Genomic DNA, 21,775 nt, shown 5'->3' with positions numbered 1-21,775 from the left:
AGCTGGGCTGACCCCAAAAGCTCTCCCGGCCTCGCACAGGAGGCCCCAGGGGGCTGATATATGCAGAGCCCCAGTGAAATGGGCACAGGGCTTGGGGCTAGCCCATGGGGAGGTGGCCCCGGACCCTCCTCAGCAGCCCCGTGAGGAAGGACCACGGGGGGAGCTGCCTCTGGCTGGCAGACACAGAGGGAATCCATCCCAAAAGGGGCAGGGAGCGGGGTCACAGAGCCCGGTGGGGTGACAAGGGGGAAGGAGGGCACCGCTCCCAGCACCCCACGGCACGCGGTGCCCCCGGAGGTGTCAAGGTCCCTGGGCACCACCTCTCCAAATGCCTCCCGGCGCTGCTGCCGCCTCTCTGCAGCACTGGGGACGTGGGGAGCTGAGGTGATTTGGGGCTGAGCCCCTTCCATAACCCATGGAGCAAGCCCCCAGCACCACCCCAGGACAGCCCGGGGGGGGCACAGGCCACATCCCAAAGGCACCGGGGCCATGGGGTGAGACCTGGGTGCCAGATGCCCGCCCCGGGGTGCCTCGAGCTCTCTTGCAGGGCGCATGGCTGGCACGCAAAGGGGTCCTCAAAACCCAGCAGCGTACCTAAATGTGACCCCCCCACCACCCCCACAGCAGAAAAAGGAATTCAGCTCGGGCAAACACAAGCCCCTGGTCCATGGCTGAGCCCAGGCAGCCCCAAAGCAGCCCTAAGGGGGGTCCTGCTGGCCAAGGTCACCCCAGCGCCCCCCTCAAACCCCAAAGCCTCAGCACCACGCTGACACCAAACCCACAAACCCTGCCTGGGGATGCGGGGGGGGATCCTGCGGGGATGCAGCACCCGAGGGAGGGCTGAGCCCCCAAATCTGGGCTGGGGGGGGGAGCAGCCAGCTCCGAAGCATCTCCGGGGCTGGGCTTTTTGGGACCGGCTGCTGCGGGCACCGCGCTCCGGGGGAGCAAAGCTCGGCCCCGCTTTGTGCTCCCCACCCTCCACCTTCCGCAGCGCCCCCCCCCCCCAGCTCCCTGCACCGAGACCCCTCCCGGTGGCACCCCGGGGCCATGCGCCCACCCCGGGGAGCTGCGAGACGAGCCCGGGGTGCTGAGGGTGGGGGGGGGCTCCCAAAAGATGCTCGGGGGGTCGGGGTCCCGGCACCGGCTCCGCGCGCGGCGGAGCGCAACGGGGCCAAACCGCGGGGACCCCCGGGGCCGGCAACCGGGAGCTGGAGCTGGGGAGGGGAAGGGGGGGGCGCGGGCGGGGCCGCGGCTCCCTCCCGCCCCCGGCGCGGTGCAGACAAAGCAGCGGCCGCGGTGCGGCCCCGGGGCTCGGGGCCCGGCAGACAAAGCCCCAACCCCGGCCCCGGCCCCCGGGAGCCGCCCGCCCGCAATGCGCCCGCGGCCGCCCCGCGCCGCGCCCGTCGGTGCCGGTCCCGGAGCCGGTCCCGGAGCCGATCCCGGTGCCGGTCCCGGTGCCGGTCCCTACCTGGCGGCCAGGCGCGGGGCACGGCGCATTCTCCCGGCCCGCAGCATGCTGCCGCCCGGAGCAGCGGCCCCGCGGGAGGGGCGGCGGCAGCGGGCCCGCCCCACCGCGTTAAAGCGGCAGCGGCCCCGGCCCGGCTCGGTTCGGGGACAAAAGGCACGCCCCCAACCCCCCCCCCCCAAAAAAAAATATTTTTTTTTTTAAATCAGGGGTTGGGGGCTCATCGTCCTTCCAGCCCCCCCGCATCGCGCCCCGCCTGCCCGGAGCCCCCCCCCCGATCCCCTCCCCGTGTCCCCGCATCCCTGCGCCCGGCCCCAGCCGCCCCAGGGCCGGTTCTGGTGCCCCCAACCCAACCCCGGAGCTGCCCCCAGAGCTTCTGGGCTCTGGCCCGCACAGGGGGCGGCTGCTTCCAGCAGGCCTGGCTCCCGCAGAGCCCCCCCCCTTGCACAACGGCTCGGTTTGCATCTTGGTTTTCCATCCCTGAGCCAAGCGGGAGCTGCGCCCCCAAGGCGGGGCGCACCCGGGGGACCCCCTGGGCCACCCCTCTGCGGCGTTGCGGTGGGCAGAGAGGGTTAAGTGCGGCTCCAGCACAACAGCACCGGTCCCTGCGGGCTCGGAAATAAGTAATTCCTTCCTCGCCAGCCCTCGCACGGCAACGCCTCTTGGCTCCCTCCTGCCGCACAGCCCCGCTCGCGCTGTGCCTGCCCCGGCTTGGCGAGGCGAGGCCGTGTGTGGGGTGCGCGCTGCCCGACCCCGATGGTCACCCCCTTGCCGGCACCTGCTGGCCCCACGGTGGCTCTCGGACACGTGGCTGCTGGCCAGGAGGATGGAGGTTGCCCCCCGAAGCGCTGCGGCACCTCGCTGGGGGGTCTGGCCCCATGGTGAGGGCACCGGGATGCGCTGCCGTGGGATGTGTGCCAGCGGCACGGCACCGGCACCGCTCCCTTGTGTCCCTCCAGCCTTGCACAATCAGGGCTCCGTCCCCTTCTGTCCCTCCCTCCTGGCCAGGAGCATTTGGAGGAGCAGCTTCGGCCTAAGTCTGGATTTGGGGCTGGTGAGGAGCCCCCCTGGACAGCCCGGGTACGCTGGGGGGAGAATCGCTGCTGGTGGCTCCGCGCGGTGCATCCCTGAGCGAGAGCACCATGGCCACGGCGGCACGGACACAGGTCCTGCTCCTCACCCGTCTCACTCCTGTCACCACACCGACACCCACCCAGCTGGCCCCGCTGCCACCAGCCTTGTGTGTGAGCCAGGGAAAGCCACCGGGAGCTGGCTGAGCCTAGAAGGACAGAGGGGACGCGGCGTGGCGCACCCCACCTTGTCCTCAGCCACCAGCTTTCGCCTGTCACCCACCCCAGTTGTCCCCAAACGAGGACGTGGAGCCCCTCTCGCTCTGTCCCGGCCCTTTTCCCTTGCTCTGCTGTGGTTGTTGCAGTGGGGGAGGCACGGGGCACGCGCAGCCCCCCTGTTTCTGTAGGGCCAGGGCTCTGGGGGGTCTCCGTGCCTAAATCCATGGGTCGCTGGCACCAAGGGGGCTCTGAGGACGGCCGCTGATCTCTCCCCTCAGAGCCTCACCCCTGCGCTCCCTGCTCCCAGTGGGACTGTTGGGAAAAGCAGGGGCAGCCTGGGCTCTTTGCTTCTCATTCACTTAATGGGGCAGAAAAAACAATTAGCTTCATAAATTACTAGGGGGGGGACGGGTAATGGGGCCCTCACTACTGCCCAGCGGCTCCGGGCGCTTCCCTGGGAGCACGGCTTCGATGCAGGTGCCCTTTTGGGTGCAGGGGGGAACTGGGCCACCCCTTTACCACCCCCCTGAAGCATCAGAAACCCCGGAGGAAGCGCGTCCCCGCGCGGGGATCTCAGGGAGCGGGGAGACTCCAAGCCTTGCTCAGGGCCCGGGGCGTCGCGGCGGCCGCGTGCGGAGGTCGGAGAGTCCCAGAGCAGCACCGGGGTGGGGGAAGCCGGCGTGACTCAGCCTGCTTGCGAAACTCCTGTTTTTCCTCTTGCCTGGACAAGCCCTCGGCCTCGGACACCTCTGCCTGCAGGGGCCGGGCTCCTCGCACGGGGCACGGCGGCACGTGGCGAGCGGCAAAGCCAAGGGGCCAAGGCAGCGCTCGGCTCCCCGCCCTGCAATGGATCCTGGCCCTGGTCCCCAGCCGTGCCTGGCCCTGTTTCTGGGGTCACAGCCTGCTGGGGACAGGGCTGGAAGCCCCCATGCTCCCTGCACCCCTGCAGGGCCATCCGCCAGCCCTGGGTTATCCCCAGCATCCCCTGACCCCCTCCCTGATCCCAGGAGCCCCTTCCCAAAGCACACCCGAGGTGGCTGCTCCCGGGGAGCCTCAGGGCCTGGGGTCTGCACCAGGCTCCTGGAGCAAACCCAAAATTAGGAGGAAACTCCAACACAGAACCCCCAGCGTGGCACAGGGCAGCAGGCTTCGATGGTGGCAGTGCCCGGCAGGGGTCTGGGGCTCTTTTTTTGGGCCTGTCCCCAGCTCGCCCCCATCCCGGCTGGAAGCAGGAGCCCCGCGGAGCCCCGGCACGCGGCGCAGCGCAGCCAATATTTATCCAACACCTCTTCCCCGCTGCTCCCCCGCGGCCCAAAACCTCCCTGCCCGGGCCCCGAACACACGCAGGGCCACGTGCGGGGCCACGGCCGTGCCCCGCGGGATGTCCCAGCCGAGCGATGACTTCACGGGGCTCTCCGGGACGGCGGAGAGGGGTCAAGCCGGAGCGGTCGACGCCGAGCGCAGGCGTTTGAGGGAAGGGGAGGAGAGCGCCCACGCCGAGCCCGCTCGGAGCAGGGGAGGAGGGCGGCCGCTCCCCCACCGCTCGCGGGGAGCCGAGCCAAACATCTGCTCCAGCCCCCGGGGCTGTGCCGAGCTCAAGGAGCTGCGAGGAAGCCGGAGCCCCGTCCGAGCCTGCTGGAGCACGGCGCTGTCAGTGGGGCCATGAAGCCACCAAGCTTTTGTGTGCCCGGTGCCAGAAACGTGCTTCTGCACCGCCAAACCCCACCGAGCACAGCTCTATACCAGGATCCTGGTACACCCAGGGGGGGATAAGGGAAACTGAGGCACGGGAGGTCCCTTCAGCCCCATTCCTGTACCGCCCGTACCCCGCCAAGCCCTCGGCAGCAGGCACAGGGCACGGCAGGTAGAGCTCCGTGGTGCGGCGGAGCCATCCGGGGGCTTCTGGAGCATCCCAGGGCTCTGCCTTTTTGCTGTGCCAGCGTTGTGGGGAAGCGGTCGGGAACGGGCTGGATGACGAAGGATCTGGCAAAAGGAGGGCAGCGGAAAGCACTACGTCATGCAGGGCGCTCTCCAGCCCCGGAGACATGATGGGGCGGCTCGGAGCGGGGCAGAGCTGACATGTCCTGCACGGGAGGGAGCCTGAGCGTGCGGGGTCGGAGCCCCACCGCCTCCAAGCCCTAACCCTAACCCTATTTTTTCCTCCTGCTGTGCCAGGAGCTGCCGGAGCTGCTGGGACCAGGTCGCCCAGCACGTGTGAAGCAGGGAAGCAGCAGCACAACCACGCAGCCACGCCACAGAGCCACCAGTGGCTCCGGGAGGATGGGGCCACGCCACCTGGACGCGGGCAGGATGAAACCAGGCAAAACCCGACTTGAAAATCCCCGCCTGAGCCACCCGTGCCTCCTCCGCTTCCGCCTGATTCACACGCAGGTCTGCACACGAACGCGCCCGGCGCCCGGGGGTTTGTGCTGACCCTGCCTGCGCCTTGCCCGGCCCCCAAGGACCATGAGGACAGGGCAGGAGAGCGGCACCAGCGCACCCAACGCTGCTTTGAACCCAAACCCACTGCACGCTCAGCCCCGTGGCACGCACGGTGCCCGCAGCGCCACGAACACCTCCTCACCCTGCTGCCATCCCGCTTCCCCTTTGCCACCTTCCCCAGCACCAGCGGGGTTCCCCTGGGGCTCCCCCCTTCACCACCACCCCCCTGCGGGGGTCCCCACACCGCCCACCCCATCCACGTGCCGCTCCCCTACCTCGTGCCGCAGCGCCGCGTCTCCGAGGGGCTTTGTCACCGCGTCCCCGTCCCCAGGGATGTGACACGGCGTCCCCCGGGCGGGCTGTGTCCCACTGCCCCACAAGGCTCCGTGCGCGTGCGTGGGGGAGCTGCCCCCACAACCCGGGCCCGGGGGGGGCCGCTGGCCCCATCTGCAGCGCGCGGCTCCTGCCCGGTGCATTAGCGGCACGGGGAGACGCGGCCCGGGGCACTGCTGGGTTTCTAGGTCAGGCAGCCGAGGAGGTTGGATGAGGGGCTGCGAGGTCCCAGCTGATCCTCCCGGGTGCCACACGACGCCGTTGCCTCGTGTCCCATCTCCTGGGACCCGGGAACAGAGCCTGGCCCCCTCCTCGCTGCAGGGCTCTGCCCTCAGCCTCCTCTTCTCCAGCCCGAACAACCCCAGCCCCGCAGCCGCCCCTCCCAGCTCAGTTCCCAGCCCCTTCACAGCTCGTTTCTCTGGGAGAACACCGGGTGAAACGGTGTAAATGCTGTTCTGAAGCCCAGGAATGCTGTGGAAAATGCAAAACGCTGCTGAAACCCAGGCAGGCGTCATCCACAGGGCCCCACGCAGGGATGGGGACCATGGTGCAGCCACCTGCCCTGGCTGAGGACACCCTGAGGTTACACACACAGCTCCAGGCTGAGCACAGAGGGTGAAGGGAGGTGCTGGAGCCCTTCACCCCACAGCGAGACCCACAGAAAAGCCCCAACTTCATCTCCAAGCTACACCAGGCACTGCAAAGCCACCCATCAGCCCACCGGGTCCCCCATGCCGGTGACACGCCACCTCTGCCTGCTCACCTGGGGGGGACACCGCGCTCAGCCAGCACCAGGCACCGGCGCTCACGAGCACAGGGCAGCCCCTCGAGCCCCCCGAGGAGGGCTCGGACACCCCCCAAGCCCACGGTCCCCGTGGCACAGGCAGCGTGACCCCCCCGACCCCCCGCTCACCGCTGTCGCACGCCTCCGAGCCGCGTTTGGGCAGCGCTGCCCCGAGCCCCAGGACGGGGGTGAAGCCGCGGGCTGAGCCGGGTTCTGCCAGGAGCTGACGTGACTGCGGACACCCCACGAGGGCTGGAGCAGCACTGTCAGGAGGCCAAATACCTCCTCCTGCTCTGGGACAACTCAAACGCTGGCGTTATTTATTTTCTCGTGCGCTGAAACAGGAAACCTCCAATATGCTGGAGCCCTGGACCCCCGCCAGAGCCAGGGGCACCTCGGCAGCTCAGCGGGAGCGGGGACAAACTGGTGTAAACTGCACGGGACAAACTGGTGTAAACTGGGAGGACCCTTCTGAAGGCAGCAGCTTTGGCCTGCAGCCCTTTACCACCGGCTTTTCTCAGCCCCCTGCTCTGGAAACACCCAGGCGAGCCGGACACCTCCTGCACACCAGGACAGCAGCACGTCCCTGCTAGCCACCAGCAGCCCGGGGCAGCCCAGCACCATTTGGCTCCCCAGCACCAGCACTGCAAGGGCCACGTGCCCTCGATGGAGGGCAAGCACCTCCTGGATGCGGGGACACGACGCACCCGCGGCGATCTCCCTGCTCCTCCGCCCCAAACCGAAAGGGGAGGTGGCAAAACCTCCAGAAGAGCCCAGCCCGGGGCACTTACCCCGTGGTGATGTCGTCGTCCTCCGTCAGGGTCTTCCCCATCAGGTCGCTGTCGCTCATGTAGCCCGACTTCAGCTCCACGTCGTCCGTGTCCAGCGCCTCGACCAGCTCCAGGCGCGAGATGTGGCTCAGCTTGCTGGGGCTGCGCATGGGCATGGTGTGCGAGTAGTGCGCCCGCTCGCCGTGCATGTACCAGCTGGGGGTGCCCTCGGAGCGGCAGCTGCCCCCCACCGAGGGCGCGTCCCCGGCCTGCAGGCGCGGGCTCGACTGCCCGTAGCGCCAGGAGAGCGGCGAGGAGCGGTTGGAGAGGCTGGAGACGCTGCGGGGGTTGGCTTCGTCGCTGTCGTAGCACGTCATCTCCAGGGAGCTGTGAGGACGGGGAGCCGGGTTTAGGGTCAGGGTTAGGGTTAGGTTCTGGCAGACCCCCCTGCCTCTAGGATTTCCCGTTTTGTGGGGTCTCTGCCAGCACCGAGCCTCAGGATCCCCCGTGCAAACGGTTCAGAGGGACCCGGAGTCTCCATCGCTGCATCCCGCCCACCTCTGCACCTCCATCACCTCGGAGCAGGGGCTGGCAGCAAACACGAGACGGGCAACACCTCTGCGTGGCACCAGGGACCCCAAGGGTCCTGCTGAACCCCATTAACAGGCAGCTGTCAGGGAAAGCCCAGCTGTGCTGCCCGTGCCAGCGCGCCTCTCCGCAGCCAGCCCAGAGCCGCGAGCGCAGCGGTGCCGGGGAGCTCAGCTACTCCCCGCACCCCTCGGGGTGTATTTCGGGCAAACGGCATGTCAGGGAGTGATGCTGAGGCTAAATTTAGACACCAAAAATGATTACTTCTTGGAGCAGCTACTCGGGAACCCACAGCCCTCCCCTTGGCTCCGCACGCTGCTCTCAGGGAGCTATTCCCGAGCCGCGACCGCGCCGCGCTTGGGCTGAACGCTCCGGCAGCAGCACCAGAAGCCAAAGCCCGGCTGCAGCACGGAATTTAAAAGAGGGAACTGCATAAAAACTAGGAAGTTCGTTCCAGCGGAACTGAAAGGGGCAGCTAAAAGGGTGCGTTTTTTTGTAGGAAGCACAAAGGCTATTTAAAGATGTTGTGCTGGCAGCTCGCAGCAGATGCGAGCCACATCCCCGAGCAGGGCGCAGAAAGCCCCGAGGAAGCTCCCGCGGCCCCGCGGCCAGGCTCAAGGGCTGTCAGAGCACGGTGACAGCTTCCAGGAACAAAGCTGCGTCCTAGCACGGGGACAGGAAAGGGTCAAGGCTCCGCTGGATGAAAGGACCCAGCGAGGAGAAGAGGAGAAATGGCAGGAATATTTGTGGAAGGAATAAAACGGAGCGGTAAGCCCTTCCCAGGCACGTGGGAGCAGGCAGAGAGCGTGCACCAGGAGGACACCCAGCTGCCAGAGTGCCCCAGGAAGAAAGCCGAGACAGATGGGGGGCACTTTTTACATCCAAGCTGGCTGTGGGGAGCTGAAGGAGTCCCCACACCACGGCCCCAGTCCCCAGAGCACCTGCCTCTGGTGCTCCTGGAGGGAAGTGGTGGACCTCGCACCGCAGCCAGCATCACAGAGCCCGAAGTGGCTCCGATTTGAGGAGACCCAGGGTGCCCCCAGAGGACCACAGGAAGCATCTGTATTGGGCACACTTGTCGAAAGTGCTCCCAGGAGCAGAATTAGTGGGGCTGTGTGGTGGTGACAAGCCGTGTGTGGCGGCCCAGCTGCGGGAAGTGCAGCCTGGTGGCGTGGTGGGGCTGCTGGAGGGATGCCTGCAGCACACAGGTACGGGCTGCTGCGGGTCAGCGAGCTCTCCCACCAAACGTAGCTCCCAAATAAACTCATCTGTCACCGGGTAAGAGGGAAAGCCCTCATGGATGTAAGAACTCCTTACGGGACAGAAAGCAGGGGCAGGCTTCCCTGGGCTGCTCCCACCAGTTATCCGTGGTCCATTTTCTCCACGGCAGGGATGGGGCTGAGGCTCAGCCGGGGGCTGGGTGCACGAATCATCAAGGAAAGGAGGTGATGGCGAAGAGAGAAAACCCACCAGCAATACTCATTTAATCGCCCTTAATATCCTTGCCCTATTTCCCTAAGACAGGGGCTGACAGAGGATTTGCTCAGGAGCCGCTGAGCCGAGCAGCGCGCCGAGGAAGCAGCGGATGAAATTTGACACAGATGAATGCAAAGCAAATGCAAAGCAGCCCTGACTCGGCGTGAGCAGCGCCAGGCTGCAAACGGGCTCCCACACCGAGCGAAGAGATTGCAGAGCTGCAGTGGATAATTCCAGGAAATCGCCTGCTCGGGGAATATTGCCATGGCCCCCACGGAAATCCCAGTGCCCGAGCGCTCTGCTCCCCCCAGCTCAGAGATCTGGAAGGTGGGGTGAGGATGATGAAGGTCTTGGCAAGCTGCTGGGTGATAAAGAGGTGAATAGAGAGGGTTCTGCAGCCCGGACAAAGCCGGCTGGGGGTGGGGGGCACAGGGGAGCTCTGTGACTGCCAGTGGTTGGTGAGGGGGGGCCAGGAAGCCCCTGGAAGGTCCAGCAGGTTCTCGCCCCTTCCAGCACAAAACCAAGCATGCAGCGAGGCCACGAGGTGGCAACAAACACCCAGTGAAGGACGCACAGCTCCTGGCTCCCCGGCCTCGCCGACACCCGGCGCAGTCGCCCTGCAGAGCCCAGGCTGGGCACGGGGCTGGAGCTGCTGGGCAGAGCCTGAGCGCATCCAGAGCACGGCAGCAACCCTGCAGGGACCCCAGGGGCACAGTGCAGGCCCCAGACACGTGTCAGGGACACAAACGCAGCCCCAAGCACCCACGTGTATATGTAGGTCCCCCCCCGGGGCCATGGGGTGCAGCCAGAGCCCTCTCCCACCCGGGACCCCCAAGGGAAGGTGCTGGTTGTGGGGAGGGGGACGTGGGGTGCTGGGGCCTCACCTGTGCGACACCTGGGAGCCCCGCAGGCTGGACATGGTCTCCTCCAGGTTCTGCCGAAGGTCCAGCACATTCTGCACTGTCCTCTTCCTCTGGGACTCGGGGTCTGCGGGGGGACAAGGAGGTGGCATTAATGGGATGAAACCTCCGAGTGCGGCTTTCCCAACCAAGGCCCTCCCCAGGTCCCACTCTGCCACAGGGAGGGGACAGGGCAGGGCCCCCACGCTGAACCCAGGTGTTTGGTGGCCGTGAGCAAGGGCAGAGGGACCAGAAGCAGGGACACCGAGGCCTGAGGTGACCCCAGGCATCCCCAGGCAGCAGGGCCAGGACCCTGCTGGGACGGGGACATCTGCTCCAAAAACACCACGCTGGGAGCACGTTCACACCTGCACACCCCCCCTGAGGGACCCGCATGCGTGCTCACATGCCCAAAAGCGTGTGCACACACACCTGGAGACCCCCCCGTGCGTGAACACACACACACGTGTCCATGCACACGGCCGGGGGGGGTCCCTGCGCCCTTTCCATGGCAGCTGCTGCTGGGCTCGGGGCACGGCTCCAGCCTTCCTGCAGGTCCCGTCGGGTAACAGCCGTGCCCGCGCGGCTTTGATCCCCGATTTCAAGCCTTTCAGCCGTGGCCACGGCGTGCCATTGAACCGTGGTGACAGCTTAAAGGGCAGCGGGCGCGAGGGGACGCTGGAGGCGGCTCCTCCTAACGCGCCGTGGCACCCGGCGCTGCGGGAGAGCTGCAGGAGCCGGGGGGACACCCCCAGCACAGCCCCCCAGCAAGCTCCCCACGACACCAAGGCCACGTGTCCAGCACGCAAGCAGAGCCCGTGTCCCTTTGTCCCTGTCACAGGCCAGGCACCTCCCCGGGCACCTCCCCGGGCACCGCAGGCAGAGCCCACGCGCCCCGCTGCGAAGCGTCGCTGATCTCCGCGTGGAAGGTGGTGATGATGAGCACCAGCAGCCCCGATGAGACGGGTGAAATGAAGCAGGTTCACGCCTGCAGCACGAAGGGTGAGCTCCAGCAGAGCTCCTGGCCGGGGCCGGGCAGGCGGGGGGCACCCAGCACCGCTCACACCCACGGGAGAGCGGGGACGGGGACGGGGACGTGCGGGCAGCGAGGGCGCAGGGGTGCGGGGCTGCCAGCTCAGCAGCGGCTCCCTCCCAAAAACGCTCGGCTGCCTCCCCCGTGGCCGTTCCCACTGGCCCCAAGCCACCGTGGGGCTGGCGCTGCCTCCTGCGGGGTGGCCACGCGAGCACCCGCTGCGTCCCCAGCCACGCTGCGAGCCCACGGGGTCCCAGTTTCAGGGCGCAGGCACTGACTCCGCTCCCCAGCTTCTCCCAGCCTGATCCCCGCTCCAGCCACCCTGCTCCACCTCCCTCCGGCACAGCTCGCTCCCCGAATTTTTGGCCGGCCATCCGGAGGTCGCTCCAACCTCTGGAGATGCTGCGGGAAAAGCTGCAGCTTTCACCTGGGAGAGATCCAGCCCCCGGGAGCTGCTCTCCCACCTCTGCACACACCCCGGCCGGCACCGAGGTGCCACAGCGTGCGGCCAGGGGCAGTGGCACCGCCGGGCAGCGGGGTCCCTTTCCCAGGTGAGCGGGGCTGGCCGTGCCGCTGCGTGCCAGAGCCGAGCCGAAACCGGAGCCGCCGGGAGAGGCTGGAGTGTGGGAACGGTGCTGGATTCCTCCCCTCATCGATTTAGCAAGCCCTGCTGCAGCCAGATGGTTCCAGCTGCCGGCTCGGGGAGCAGCGGGTCAGACAGACGTCCCACCTCGGCCGGGCTGGCTTCCCCGGCAGTGACGTGTCCCGCCGTGTCCCCTGCTCAGCCGGGGCTGCGTTTTCGGGGCTGTTTCCTCCACCCCAGCTCTGGAGCACAGCCCCGCCGGCAGCCCCTGGCTGCTCTCTCGGGCTCCGTCCCACTGCAGCGCCCCGCTGAGCACCCCCAAACCCCGCCGTCCCAAGGAGGTGCCCCAGGCACTGTCCCCAAATGCTGCGTCCTGCGGCCACGCTTGAGCAGCTCTCCTCACCCCGCTGCAGCTCCATCCCTCGCCTGAGCACCCTCAGCTCCCTCCAACGTCAGCGAGCAAAATTCGGCTGATTCACAGGAGGGGAAACTGAGGCAGGAAGACCGAATCCTCCCCAGAGCTGACCCAGCCGCCCTCCCACCCGGCGTGCCGTGCCCGGTGAGGGGCTGCCACCTTCCCCACCTGCCCAAGAAGGGCTCCAACACATCCTCACGCTGCAGACGTGGCCGAGTACATCAGGGAACGAGGAACCCAGCAGCTCCCAGCGACTCGTGACAGCTCCTTGCAAAGGAGCACGTGGCCAACACCTCCCGCTGGGGCCAGGCAGCTCCGCGCCCGTGGGACACGTGTGCCCCATGTGCCTTGGCAGGGAAACCCGGGGGGGTGCGCACGCTGCCCGAGCGCTCGACGGCGTCGTGCGCGTGCTCATGTGGGGGCCACGTGGCAGCAGGAGCCGTGGGGCCGCGGGGAGGTGTTTGTGTGTGTGTGTGTGTGTGTGCACCCCTGTGACCGTGCAGGCGTGCACGCACCAGGACGGCGGCAGCAGATGCAGGCAGCCACGCACGGGGGCAGCACGCAGCAGAGGGGCGCTTGCCGGGCTGGCACGGGACGTTGGTGCCGGTGTGGCGCTCACACGCGTGCATTTTCTTGCCCCCGAGCCACCCCGAGCGGTCTCGTTCCAGAACAGGCTGGGAACGGACTCCTGGTGACCCGGCGAGGTTTTGCACGGCAAGCAGCAATTTCCTATAAAAGGCCTCGCCGCACTCGTGAGTCATTCCGGTGGGCCCCTGGTACACAGGAGCTCCAACAATTTTCCCCAGGCCACGAAATGTTTTTACCCATTGCTCAATTCCTTACAGAGTGCTGAAGAAAACGCCAATAAACTCAGCAAGAAAAGCAGCTCTCCGGGGGCAGCGAGGTGCCTGCAGGCTCCCCGGCCCTGCAGACCCCTGAGCGGACGCGTGCTGCCCCGGGCCGTGCTCCCGGCTACACCTCGGGACGGATCGGGGCCGTGGGGAGATTGCCCGAGCCCTCCTCCCCCTGCCCACGCTGCCTCCAGCCTCCTTTTTTGCTGCGTTTCCCTTTCAAACCCTCTGCTCCAGCACCCGGAGCCCGCTGCAGCCGAGGAGGAGAGCCCAAGACAGGTTCAAGACCCAAAGCTCCCCAGCCTGCAGCGTGCGCATCGGTTCCCCTGGCGTGGCCCGCTGACAGCAGAGGCTTTCCATATGGAGGCCAGGGGCTTTATCTTAGGTTTCCTGCAGCTCTGATTCACGCTCCTGGACGGCCGGGCAGGGGGATGGTCACACCGTGCGACCCTTCTCCCTGCGGTTTAATTAATCCTTCCTTCCCCCCACGGCCACCCAGCGGGCTAAAGGAGCGGTGGGGATCGCTAACGGGACTCTGTGGGGTAACCGCCGGGTCCCCGGGGTTTGCATCCACCCCGCGTCTCTCGTCGGGCTGGATCCTTCTGCACAAATCCGTGGCTCTGCAGGAGGCTCCAAAGGCGGCCCCATCCCCTGCAAGGACGCACTGTACCTATAACAGCTGTCCCCATAACCGGGGCCGTCCCCATAGGGCCGTCCCCACTCCCAGAGCAGCCCCGCAGCGCACGCAGGGGCCGTCGGCTCCCCGCTGGCAGGCGAGAGCAGAAAATCAGCAGCAGCGCAGCGGGGACAGGCCAGGACTTCAGCCGAATCAGCACTTCTGGGGCGAGGGCTGCTGCTAAGCCTTGTGAATCGCTTCTCCTAATGAGGGCAGGGCTGGGAGACCTGGAGCCTGAACCCGGTCTGGCTCCAGCAAGCCAAGCTTTTAAAAGGGATTCAGACTTTCTCAGGCTAGAGCAGCCATAAATCTCGTTAATTGGGTCTCTCCCATACACTACTTTCCAAGTGAACCCGCTGGAGAGATCCAGCCTGGGCCCCCAGCCCATTTGCGGGTTTCTTTCAATGGATGCTGCGCTTGGCCCCGAAGCACCCCACCTGCGCATCCAAATCGCAGCTCCTTTTTCTTTCACGACAGCTTCAAGCTGCTCGGCACGTCCCAGCTCCACGCCTCGCTCCGTGCCTCCACGCCGGGAGCCAGCGCCTGGGGTGCCCCAAATCCCCCCCCGCCGGGGCAGACCCTGCCCCGTGGCACAGCCGCTCTCACCCCGCGCTGGGAGCAGCCCCACGCTCCCATCCCCGGCACTGCGGGTTCCAAAATAACACGGAGGAAACGCCGGCAGCCTGGGAGCAGGGCAGGAGAGATGGCAGAGGGCAGGGGCTCGCCCTGATCTGCACGCCCAGGGGTGCCCTGGGGCACTCGCTGGCTTCTGGAGAGCGTGGAAAAGGGACACCAGGCACCTGATGGCACCGCCTGCCCGCCCTGGGACGCACACACTGCAAGCGTCCCCAGCCCGGTGCCCTGCAGAGCAGGGTTTGTCCAGGCACGCGTCACTCCGTGCCTCAGTTTCCCCCTCCCTGGATTCGCTGTCCCCTTGGGGCACCGGTATTTGTGCGTGCGAGCGTCGGGCTGCCCCGCGCATCCCCTGGCTTAGCAACGTGCAGCCCTGGGATCTCAGGTGCCCCTCGCCGCTGCGACACGCTGCCTGTGACAGCCACCAGCACACGCTCGAGGGGATGCTGCAGACCCTAGGCAAAAAGGAAAAAAAAAAAAAAGGAACAGAACGGGGGGGACAAAAGCAAAAAGAAAAACCTCGAGGCAGAAGGTGCGGGCGGGCCTGGGGGCCCCGGAGCAGCCGGCAGCAGCAGGTTCACGCTCCCCACACGTCACGAGACACGGGGCGGACATGGTGGAAATTCAAAATTCCAGATGGCTCTTTGGGCTTTTTTTTTTTTTTTTTCTTCTGTCTCATTTCCAAGGCAACAAGACTCGCTGTCATCTGCCAGTTGCCATAGCGATTTCACCTGATTCTGCTTCAGCAGCGCAGCGGAAGAGAAAGCCGGGCGAGCCGAGCTCTCTGCTGCCGCGGAGCCGCGAGCTGGGGCGCGTTCAAAGTTCCTGGGGAGAGCAGGAGATAAATGGGGCTTTATCCGAGGAGGCAATGGGCTGATTCACGGGATCAAAGGAAGGAACTGCGGGTTTCTATAGCACAAACCAGCCCTTCACTTAACTGCTTCGACGCCCTCCAGATGCGCCGCACATCTGGGGACGTCGCCGCGCCCCACGCCGAGCTCTGCCTGGTGGAGGAAGGGGTTTGGGTGCCGGGGGTCCTGCGCCCGCTTCTGGCTGGGTCTCAAGGACCGAGCTGGGCTCCTGCAGCGATCCCAGAGCAGGTCCAGCACTCACAGCCACCCCTGTCCCAGCACAGCCCTGCCCCAGCAGCCCGGGGAGCAGGAACTCCGGCGCGATCGAGCGCTCGGGCAGCCCCAGCAGTGAGCAGGGATGCAGCACCCTCTGCCGCTGCAAGGACGAAGCCTGGCACCCTTTGGCCTCCCCAAATTCGGGGTTAGGCAGGACGCACCGCTGGGAGCTGCACGCGGCCGGCCACCGACAGCACCCATGGAAAGAGCGAACGACTCGGGAGCTCCCGCTCTGCGGTAGCCGCGTGCTGACTCGTGGTCTCGTGGTCATATGCCCCAGATCAGCAGATCTGACGAAGCTCCAGGAGCCAGCCCGCCCTGCCTGAGGCTCCCTTCTGCCGTTTGCGTCCTCGCTGAGCACAACGAGCCCCTTGAGCAGGGGCTGGAGAGCCGAGAGAGGACACTCGGTGCTGGCAGGATGCTCGCGGGTGGCAGCCTCCCAGGCGGGCAGAGCCCCCGTGCCCATTCCTCCTTGCTCTCACTGCCTGCCATGAGCCCGGGGCTGGCCAAAATGGGGTTTACGACCCCACAGGCTTGTCCCCTCCTCAGCCCATGTGCCCGTCCCCAGGACTGAGGGGAAGGGCCCCGGTGGGGCAGCTCCTGGCTTGCGCTGGCTCCAATTTGCAGGGAGCAGCGCTCCAAGCGCGAGCACGGTCATTAGCGCGGCCAAACTCCCCGCTCCCGGCCAGAACACAGCCATGCTTGGGGAAGCTTTATATTCACAGAGACAAACAACTCACATTTGCTTTTTAACTGTTGGAATTGCACCCACTGGGACGGAGCGAACAGGGAGCCTTTTGTCCCCTTCTCCTTGTGACTGAGAGCTTTGTGCAGAGCAATGCGTTGCAAACCCAATTCTCCGCGGCCTCAGCTGGGCTCTGAGGCTCTGGTAGACACTTGGTGTGTCTGTCCATCACCCGGCCAGCCAAGGAGCCCTCGTGCGTCTCCAGCCAGCGTGCAAAATGCCCTCCCTCCCTCTCCAGCCAGCCACAACCCGCAGATGTGCCCTGCCCAGCGCGACTTCTCACTGAGCCACCACAACAGACCCAAAACGCAATGCTGGGGAAGGCAGCGGCTCCAAAACCAAGCTCAGAAACCCAAATTGCACAGGGCCACGGGCGGCACAGCTGCTCCTTTGGGTTCCAGCCCGCTGGGAGCATCTCCAACCGTGAAAATGCCAGCACAGCACGCTCAGAAGGACCGGGTCGCTGCCGACTTCCAGGGGAGGTCTCAGCCACCATCATCTCTTGGAGAGGGGGCTCCACAGACCCCTTGCCACGGCACAGCTCCTGAATTCAGAGCTCACCAAGCTGCCAGGGTGCTGTCACCCTGCAGAAGAGGCAAGGGGCGGTGTGCCTGGATCAGGCCACGTCCTTGAGGCACCGGTGAAGCCCGTCCTGGTGTCCCCGGGACAGCGCCGGGGAGCGAGCCCAGCCGACGCGAGCTGCAGGCTGCTTTGTGGCTCCATTGTTGCCACCCCCTCCAGGGGGAGGGAGGCAACCCAGGCTATTTTTACTTCCATCTGGGGAATCGCTTCCCTCCAAAGTACGCTGCCACAATGCTAATTTTGAGGCTGATGATTAATTGATGTCAGGCTCATTAGGGGGCCAACGGATCCCTCTTCCCCGGGAGCGCCAAGGACAAGGGGGACGTGTTTTGACAGATGTTGCTCGAGCCGCGTGTGAGCGACGTCCTAACAACGGAGGAAAATAGGAGCCATTACCATGGAAAGCCCTGGAAATGGGAAGGGAAGTGCCTGCACGCGACCCCGCCGCCCTTCCCTGCACACCCCCTAATCAGCCCTTCACGCTCTGCCCGGCGTTACCAGGGCTTTTCTCCCGGAGATAAACGACCATTGTGTGCCCGGGGGGGTGACCGAACCCCCTGCCGGCAGCCCTGCGGGGGGGAGAGAGGAGTTTTTCTCCCCCCCAGCCTCGCAGGAGGGCCAGGTGCCAAATCCAGCCCGGCACCGGGAGCCGCAGCGTGCGGGCGCGCTGCTCGTGCCAGGCACGGGGCACGATTGCCCCCGCTGGAAATCACAGCTGAGGACTGTGGCGCTCATCACACATTTTGGGGCCCTGCCCCACGGCCTGGAGCCACTCTCCCCGAGGCAAACCTGCTCCTGCTCCCCTACACACGAGGTGGCACGGAGCAGCGGGGGCAGGTTTGGTAGCAGCAGGCACCGCGGGGCTGCCCGTGCTGCACCGAACCCTGCGCTCCCCTCCCCGCAGCAGCCCCGGGGGCCCTGCCCGGAGCGGGTGCAGGCACCCCCGTAAGGCTGCAGGGAGCCAGGGATTTGTGCTAATTGCTGCGCAGCGCCTCCAGCACCCCCGTGAAGGGATGCATGTGCACAAATTGTCTATTCTTAGAGCTGCCGCTTCCCCGCGGGGAGCGCAGCGGCGGCAGGACCTGCTCCGTCCCCACCTCTCGCAGCGCCCTCGGTGCCTCCCCTCTGCTGAGAAAAGCTTTTCTTAAGCTTTTTTTTTTTAATAGCTGCGTTTTTCCTATCAAAGGGGATTTGCAGAGGAGGAACGGGTTCTTCTTACCTCTCACAGAAGACCTGGCTTCCTTCTGCTGTGCCCCAAGAGGGAAGGGGGATGCTTGCAAAGCCCCGTGCCACCGTGGTGGGAGATGCTGCCCGGTCCCTTCGCTTCCTGCTCTCCTCCACCGACCCCAGAGCACGCAGAGCCCTGCCCAGCTGCCACGGCAGGGCTGGGGAAGGCATCGAGAAGCTCTCCTCATCTCACCTCTGCCATCTGCACGCAGATCTGTGCCCAGGGCCGCACATGATGGCGAGGGGAACGACTCGGACATGCCTTAGGACTCGGTGCACAGGGCAGTTGTTTGGCCATGCACATCCAAGCTTTGCTGTGAACGGGCGGGGCAGAAAACGTGCTGGAAAAGGCGTCTGCACCAACATGAGGGGTGTCAGCCGAGCCTCTCACGAGGAGAAACCGGGGCTGTGCAGCACCCGGGCAGGACACGTCCCCTCCCAGCCCCCGGCACCACTCGGGGCCGTGCCAGCTCCCCAGCGCGCGCTGCTCACACCGCCGAGTGCCACGCGGTGACAGCCCAGCCGAGGGAAGGTGACAGCACACGAGCTCACCCAGGCACTCAGACATAGAGCAGGAGGGTGGGCGCCCACCCCGTGCCCCCACACAAGCAGCAATTCCCCTGGGGAACATTCCAGCGTGCCGAGAGCGCCGAGCCACGCAGCGCAGCGCGGACACCTTGGGACGCTCCCCGGCGAGCGGGGAGGATCCCGACGCCAGCATCGCCCTCCCGGGGCTGGCGTGGTGGGGGCTGTGGCCGGGATTTTTCCCCGTCCCCGCGTCCCACCTCCGCGCAGCAGCTGCCCTCTCCGCCGTGGGAATCGGCGCCGCGCTGTGCTTCGAGCTGGGCTCTCCGAATCGGCTCCGGGGGCCTGTCCAAGCGCTGACGACACGCAGCCCGCAGCCACGGCTGCTGGAGGAAAAGCCGAGCCAGGGCTGCGCCGTGGGGAAAGCAGCAGCCAAAAGTCACTCAAACAAGGAAGTGATTTGTCTTTTTCTGGATGCACTTTCCACTGACAATGAGCGCGGAGCAGGAAAGTCGGCTGTGATAATGTGCAGTGTACCAACAAAGCGGCTATTGAATCGGTAAATGAGAGCGCTCGCACCGGGAGCCTGACAGATAAAACAGGCCAGGGAGAAAGGAGGAAAAAAGGAACGCCATGTGACCCCCGAGCTCCATCCAAACCAGGCAACACGTCCAACGGTTCTGAGGATGCAAGACACACAATGAGCTCCAGCGAGTAATTAATCCCTTCAGGAACACTGTAAGTGGTTGCAGACAGTTTACCGAGAGAAATCAAAAAAAATAATAAAAAAAAAAATTGGAAAGCCATTGAAAAAAATTACCGTTAAGTATTTTTTCTGCTCCAGTACGAAACGCAGGGAGATCCAGGAGAACTCTGCCCCTGTGAACCTTACAGGCGATGGATTTAAGCAATTTTTCTACCACCACCTCATCGACCTGCCAAGATTACTGCTGGGGGAAGGCAGCCTGAGGCCGGCCCGCTGAGGGCGGCCGCTCACCTCGGGCTCCCCGTGTCGTGGGATGTGGCAGGGGGAGATTTCGGCAGGGGATGAAGTGCAGGGAGGACAAAGCATGGGCAAGAAGGTGATATCGATGGCACCTCAGCCCTGCGCTGCGGGATCAGCCAGGGAGAGCATCCGCACGCAGCACTGCCCTTTTACTTCCCCATTTCTTGGTATTTTTCAACCCAAAGCTTCTGCTTGTAAAACTGGGGGGGTTGCTGAAAAGAGCCTTAGGAAAGGTATTTTCTCCTCTTGCTAAAATGAGGTAAAATCAGCTGGAGTCTTAGAGACACGCATGAACTTTCACTTCCCCTTGAAATCACTCCGGTTTCGAAAGCTGGCTTTTTTCCCCCTCCCCTTGTTCTCTCCTCACCATGTTTTAGTTTAAAAATTCTTCAGGCCAGGGAAAAATTCCAGGGCAGGAAAAGAAAAAAAAAAAAAAAAAGAAAAAAAAAAAAAGCATAAAGCAATTGTGGCTTTCGCAAACCCAGCGCTCCAGACTTCCTTTCTTCATCCTGGGAAGTGAGAGACGCTCGGGAGGACGCAGGAGAGCACGGCGCAGGAGCCCGGCCATCTGCTGGGGGCTCGCACGGCTCCCGGCACCTCAGCCGAGGAAAAACCACGGGGAGCTGAGGAAACCGCCCTGCTGAGACCCCAGTGGCTCGAAATGGGGCTCTCACCCCACCAGCCCCGTGCTGATGTGTGTCCCAGCGGTGGCACTGAGCTGGGGAAGCAGCGAGCTGTCCCCAGGGGCTGTTCCGCAGCTGCAAGGTCGCTCGGCACCGCGGCGCGCTGGGCACGGCGGCTGCGAGGCCAGGGGCACGGAGCTGTGAAGGGATGGGGATGGATGGGGACAGGATGGGGACAGGATGGGGACGGGATGGGGACGGGATGGGGACAGGATGGGGGCTGCACCCCGGCCGAGCCCCCTCGGCAGCACCACGGCCTCGGCTCAGCAGTTTTAGGGCCAGCTGCTGCGCAGGGCGCGCGTAATGTCTGCTTCACGAGGGGATGCAAAGCGACGTGGAAATGAAAGCTCATTACCACCATCTCCTTGGAAACGTCCCATCAGAGCAAGTTTGCCTTCCTCCTCCTTCCCTCGCCGCTCCCCCTGCGCACAAATTCTGGCACCCCGCGCATCGCTTGGCGGTGCCTCAGCGCTGTGGGTCCAAAATGCAGGCGTCTGCTTTCTAAAGCCATTGTCTAGGATGTGCTATTGAGCTGCAAGCCATGGATGGGCTGGGATGGAAAACAGAAAGGAGCTGGCAACCCAGATTTGATTTGCCTTTGAAGCTATAGAGAAGCTAAACCAAACAGCACTCGCTTTATTCCCACAAAGGGAACGCACGAAGCTTAGCAACAAAACAAACCCACACCTCTGCCCCCCGAGGAGCACGCCGAGCGCTGCTTCACCCGCGGGTCGCGGCTGCGGGCTCGGCCCGGCCGCTTCTGGAGAGCAGCAGGCGGCTGCGAGCGCGCCGACACGCTCGGCTGGGGAATGCGAGGCTGGAAAAGCTGCTCTGCAAATTTCCTTTTGAATCGGAGAGCTCTGGGGCTGTTTCCTCCCCGCTTGCGTGCCGGTACATCTGGTGAGCCGCCCGTTCGAGGCGGGGAGGTTTTCAGGAAGCCCCCTTCAGAGCTCCCCCCCGGTTGCAGCACGGTGTTTGCCCAGGAAAGCACCGCGGGAAGTTTCGTGCCCGCTCCTGGCTTTGCGAAGCGAGCGGGGCTGTGAAGTGCGCAGCAATGCAAACAGCAGCGGGGCTGAGCCTCGCTCCTGCCTCCAGGTTTCTGTACTTTCCCCACGATTAATAAACCGGCGGAGGCAACCTCCCACTGCCAGCACCGCCGCCGCGCACGCTCTGCTTGCCCAGGGTTTTCCAGGCAACCCCAACAACGTGAGCCCCCGGGTCCCGCTCCCCTCCCCAAGCATCTCACGGGCTCCAAGATATTCCCTCGCTCATCCCCCACGCTGCTTTACGAGCGGGGCCGTTCCCTTCCCTTCGCAGGAACCGGCCACATGTTCTCCATCTGGGAACAGATGCCCACGAGCCAATAATCTCGACTTGGAAAACTCACTGAAAATAGCAGCGAATTGCTGAGCGCCCCGCAGACCGCGGCCGGGTGATGGATGTCAGAGCTCGAGCTGCAGCAGCACCGGGACGCTGCTTGGCGAAAGCGCAGCGAAAAGGGCCCAGGCATGAAAAAAAAAAAATGGAAAGGAGCTGGCTGGAGGTGCTGCCCTGGCCCCTGCCCTCTGCCAGATGCTCCTGCCCTCAAGGAAGGGTTGTGCTCTGCTGGTAAGCCAGTCCCCAGCTGCTGCCTTCAGCCTGGA

General features: G+C 65.2%; 1 protein-coding gene across 3 annotated transcripts in view; it reads right to left on the bottom strand.

Moving 5' to 3' along the window:
- NAV1 (neuron navigator 1) overlaps positions 1-21,775 on the bottom strand; it is a 57,545-nt gene that overhangs the window by 16,240 nt on the left and 19,530 nt on the right. For all 3 annotated transcript variants that reach the window (XM_084498125.1, XM_084498123.1, XM_084498124.1), the window contains exons 5-6: positions 10,032-10,134; positions 7,105-7,470 (exon numbers count right to left, since the gene is read on the bottom strand). In XM_084498125.1, the coding sequence (XP_084354251.1) occupies positions 7,105-7,470; positions 10,032-10,134 (469 nt within the window). The remainder of the gene's footprint in view (positions 1-7,104; positions 7,471-10,031; positions 10,135-21,775) is intronic.

This window comes from Aythya ferina, assembly GCF_964211825.1.
Source record: "Aythya ferina genome assembly, chromosome: 25".
NCBI lineage: Eukaryota > Metazoa > Chordata > Aves > Anseriformes > Anatidae > Aythya > Aythya ferina.
This window is presented reverse-complemented; position numbering and strand designations above follow the sequence as displayed.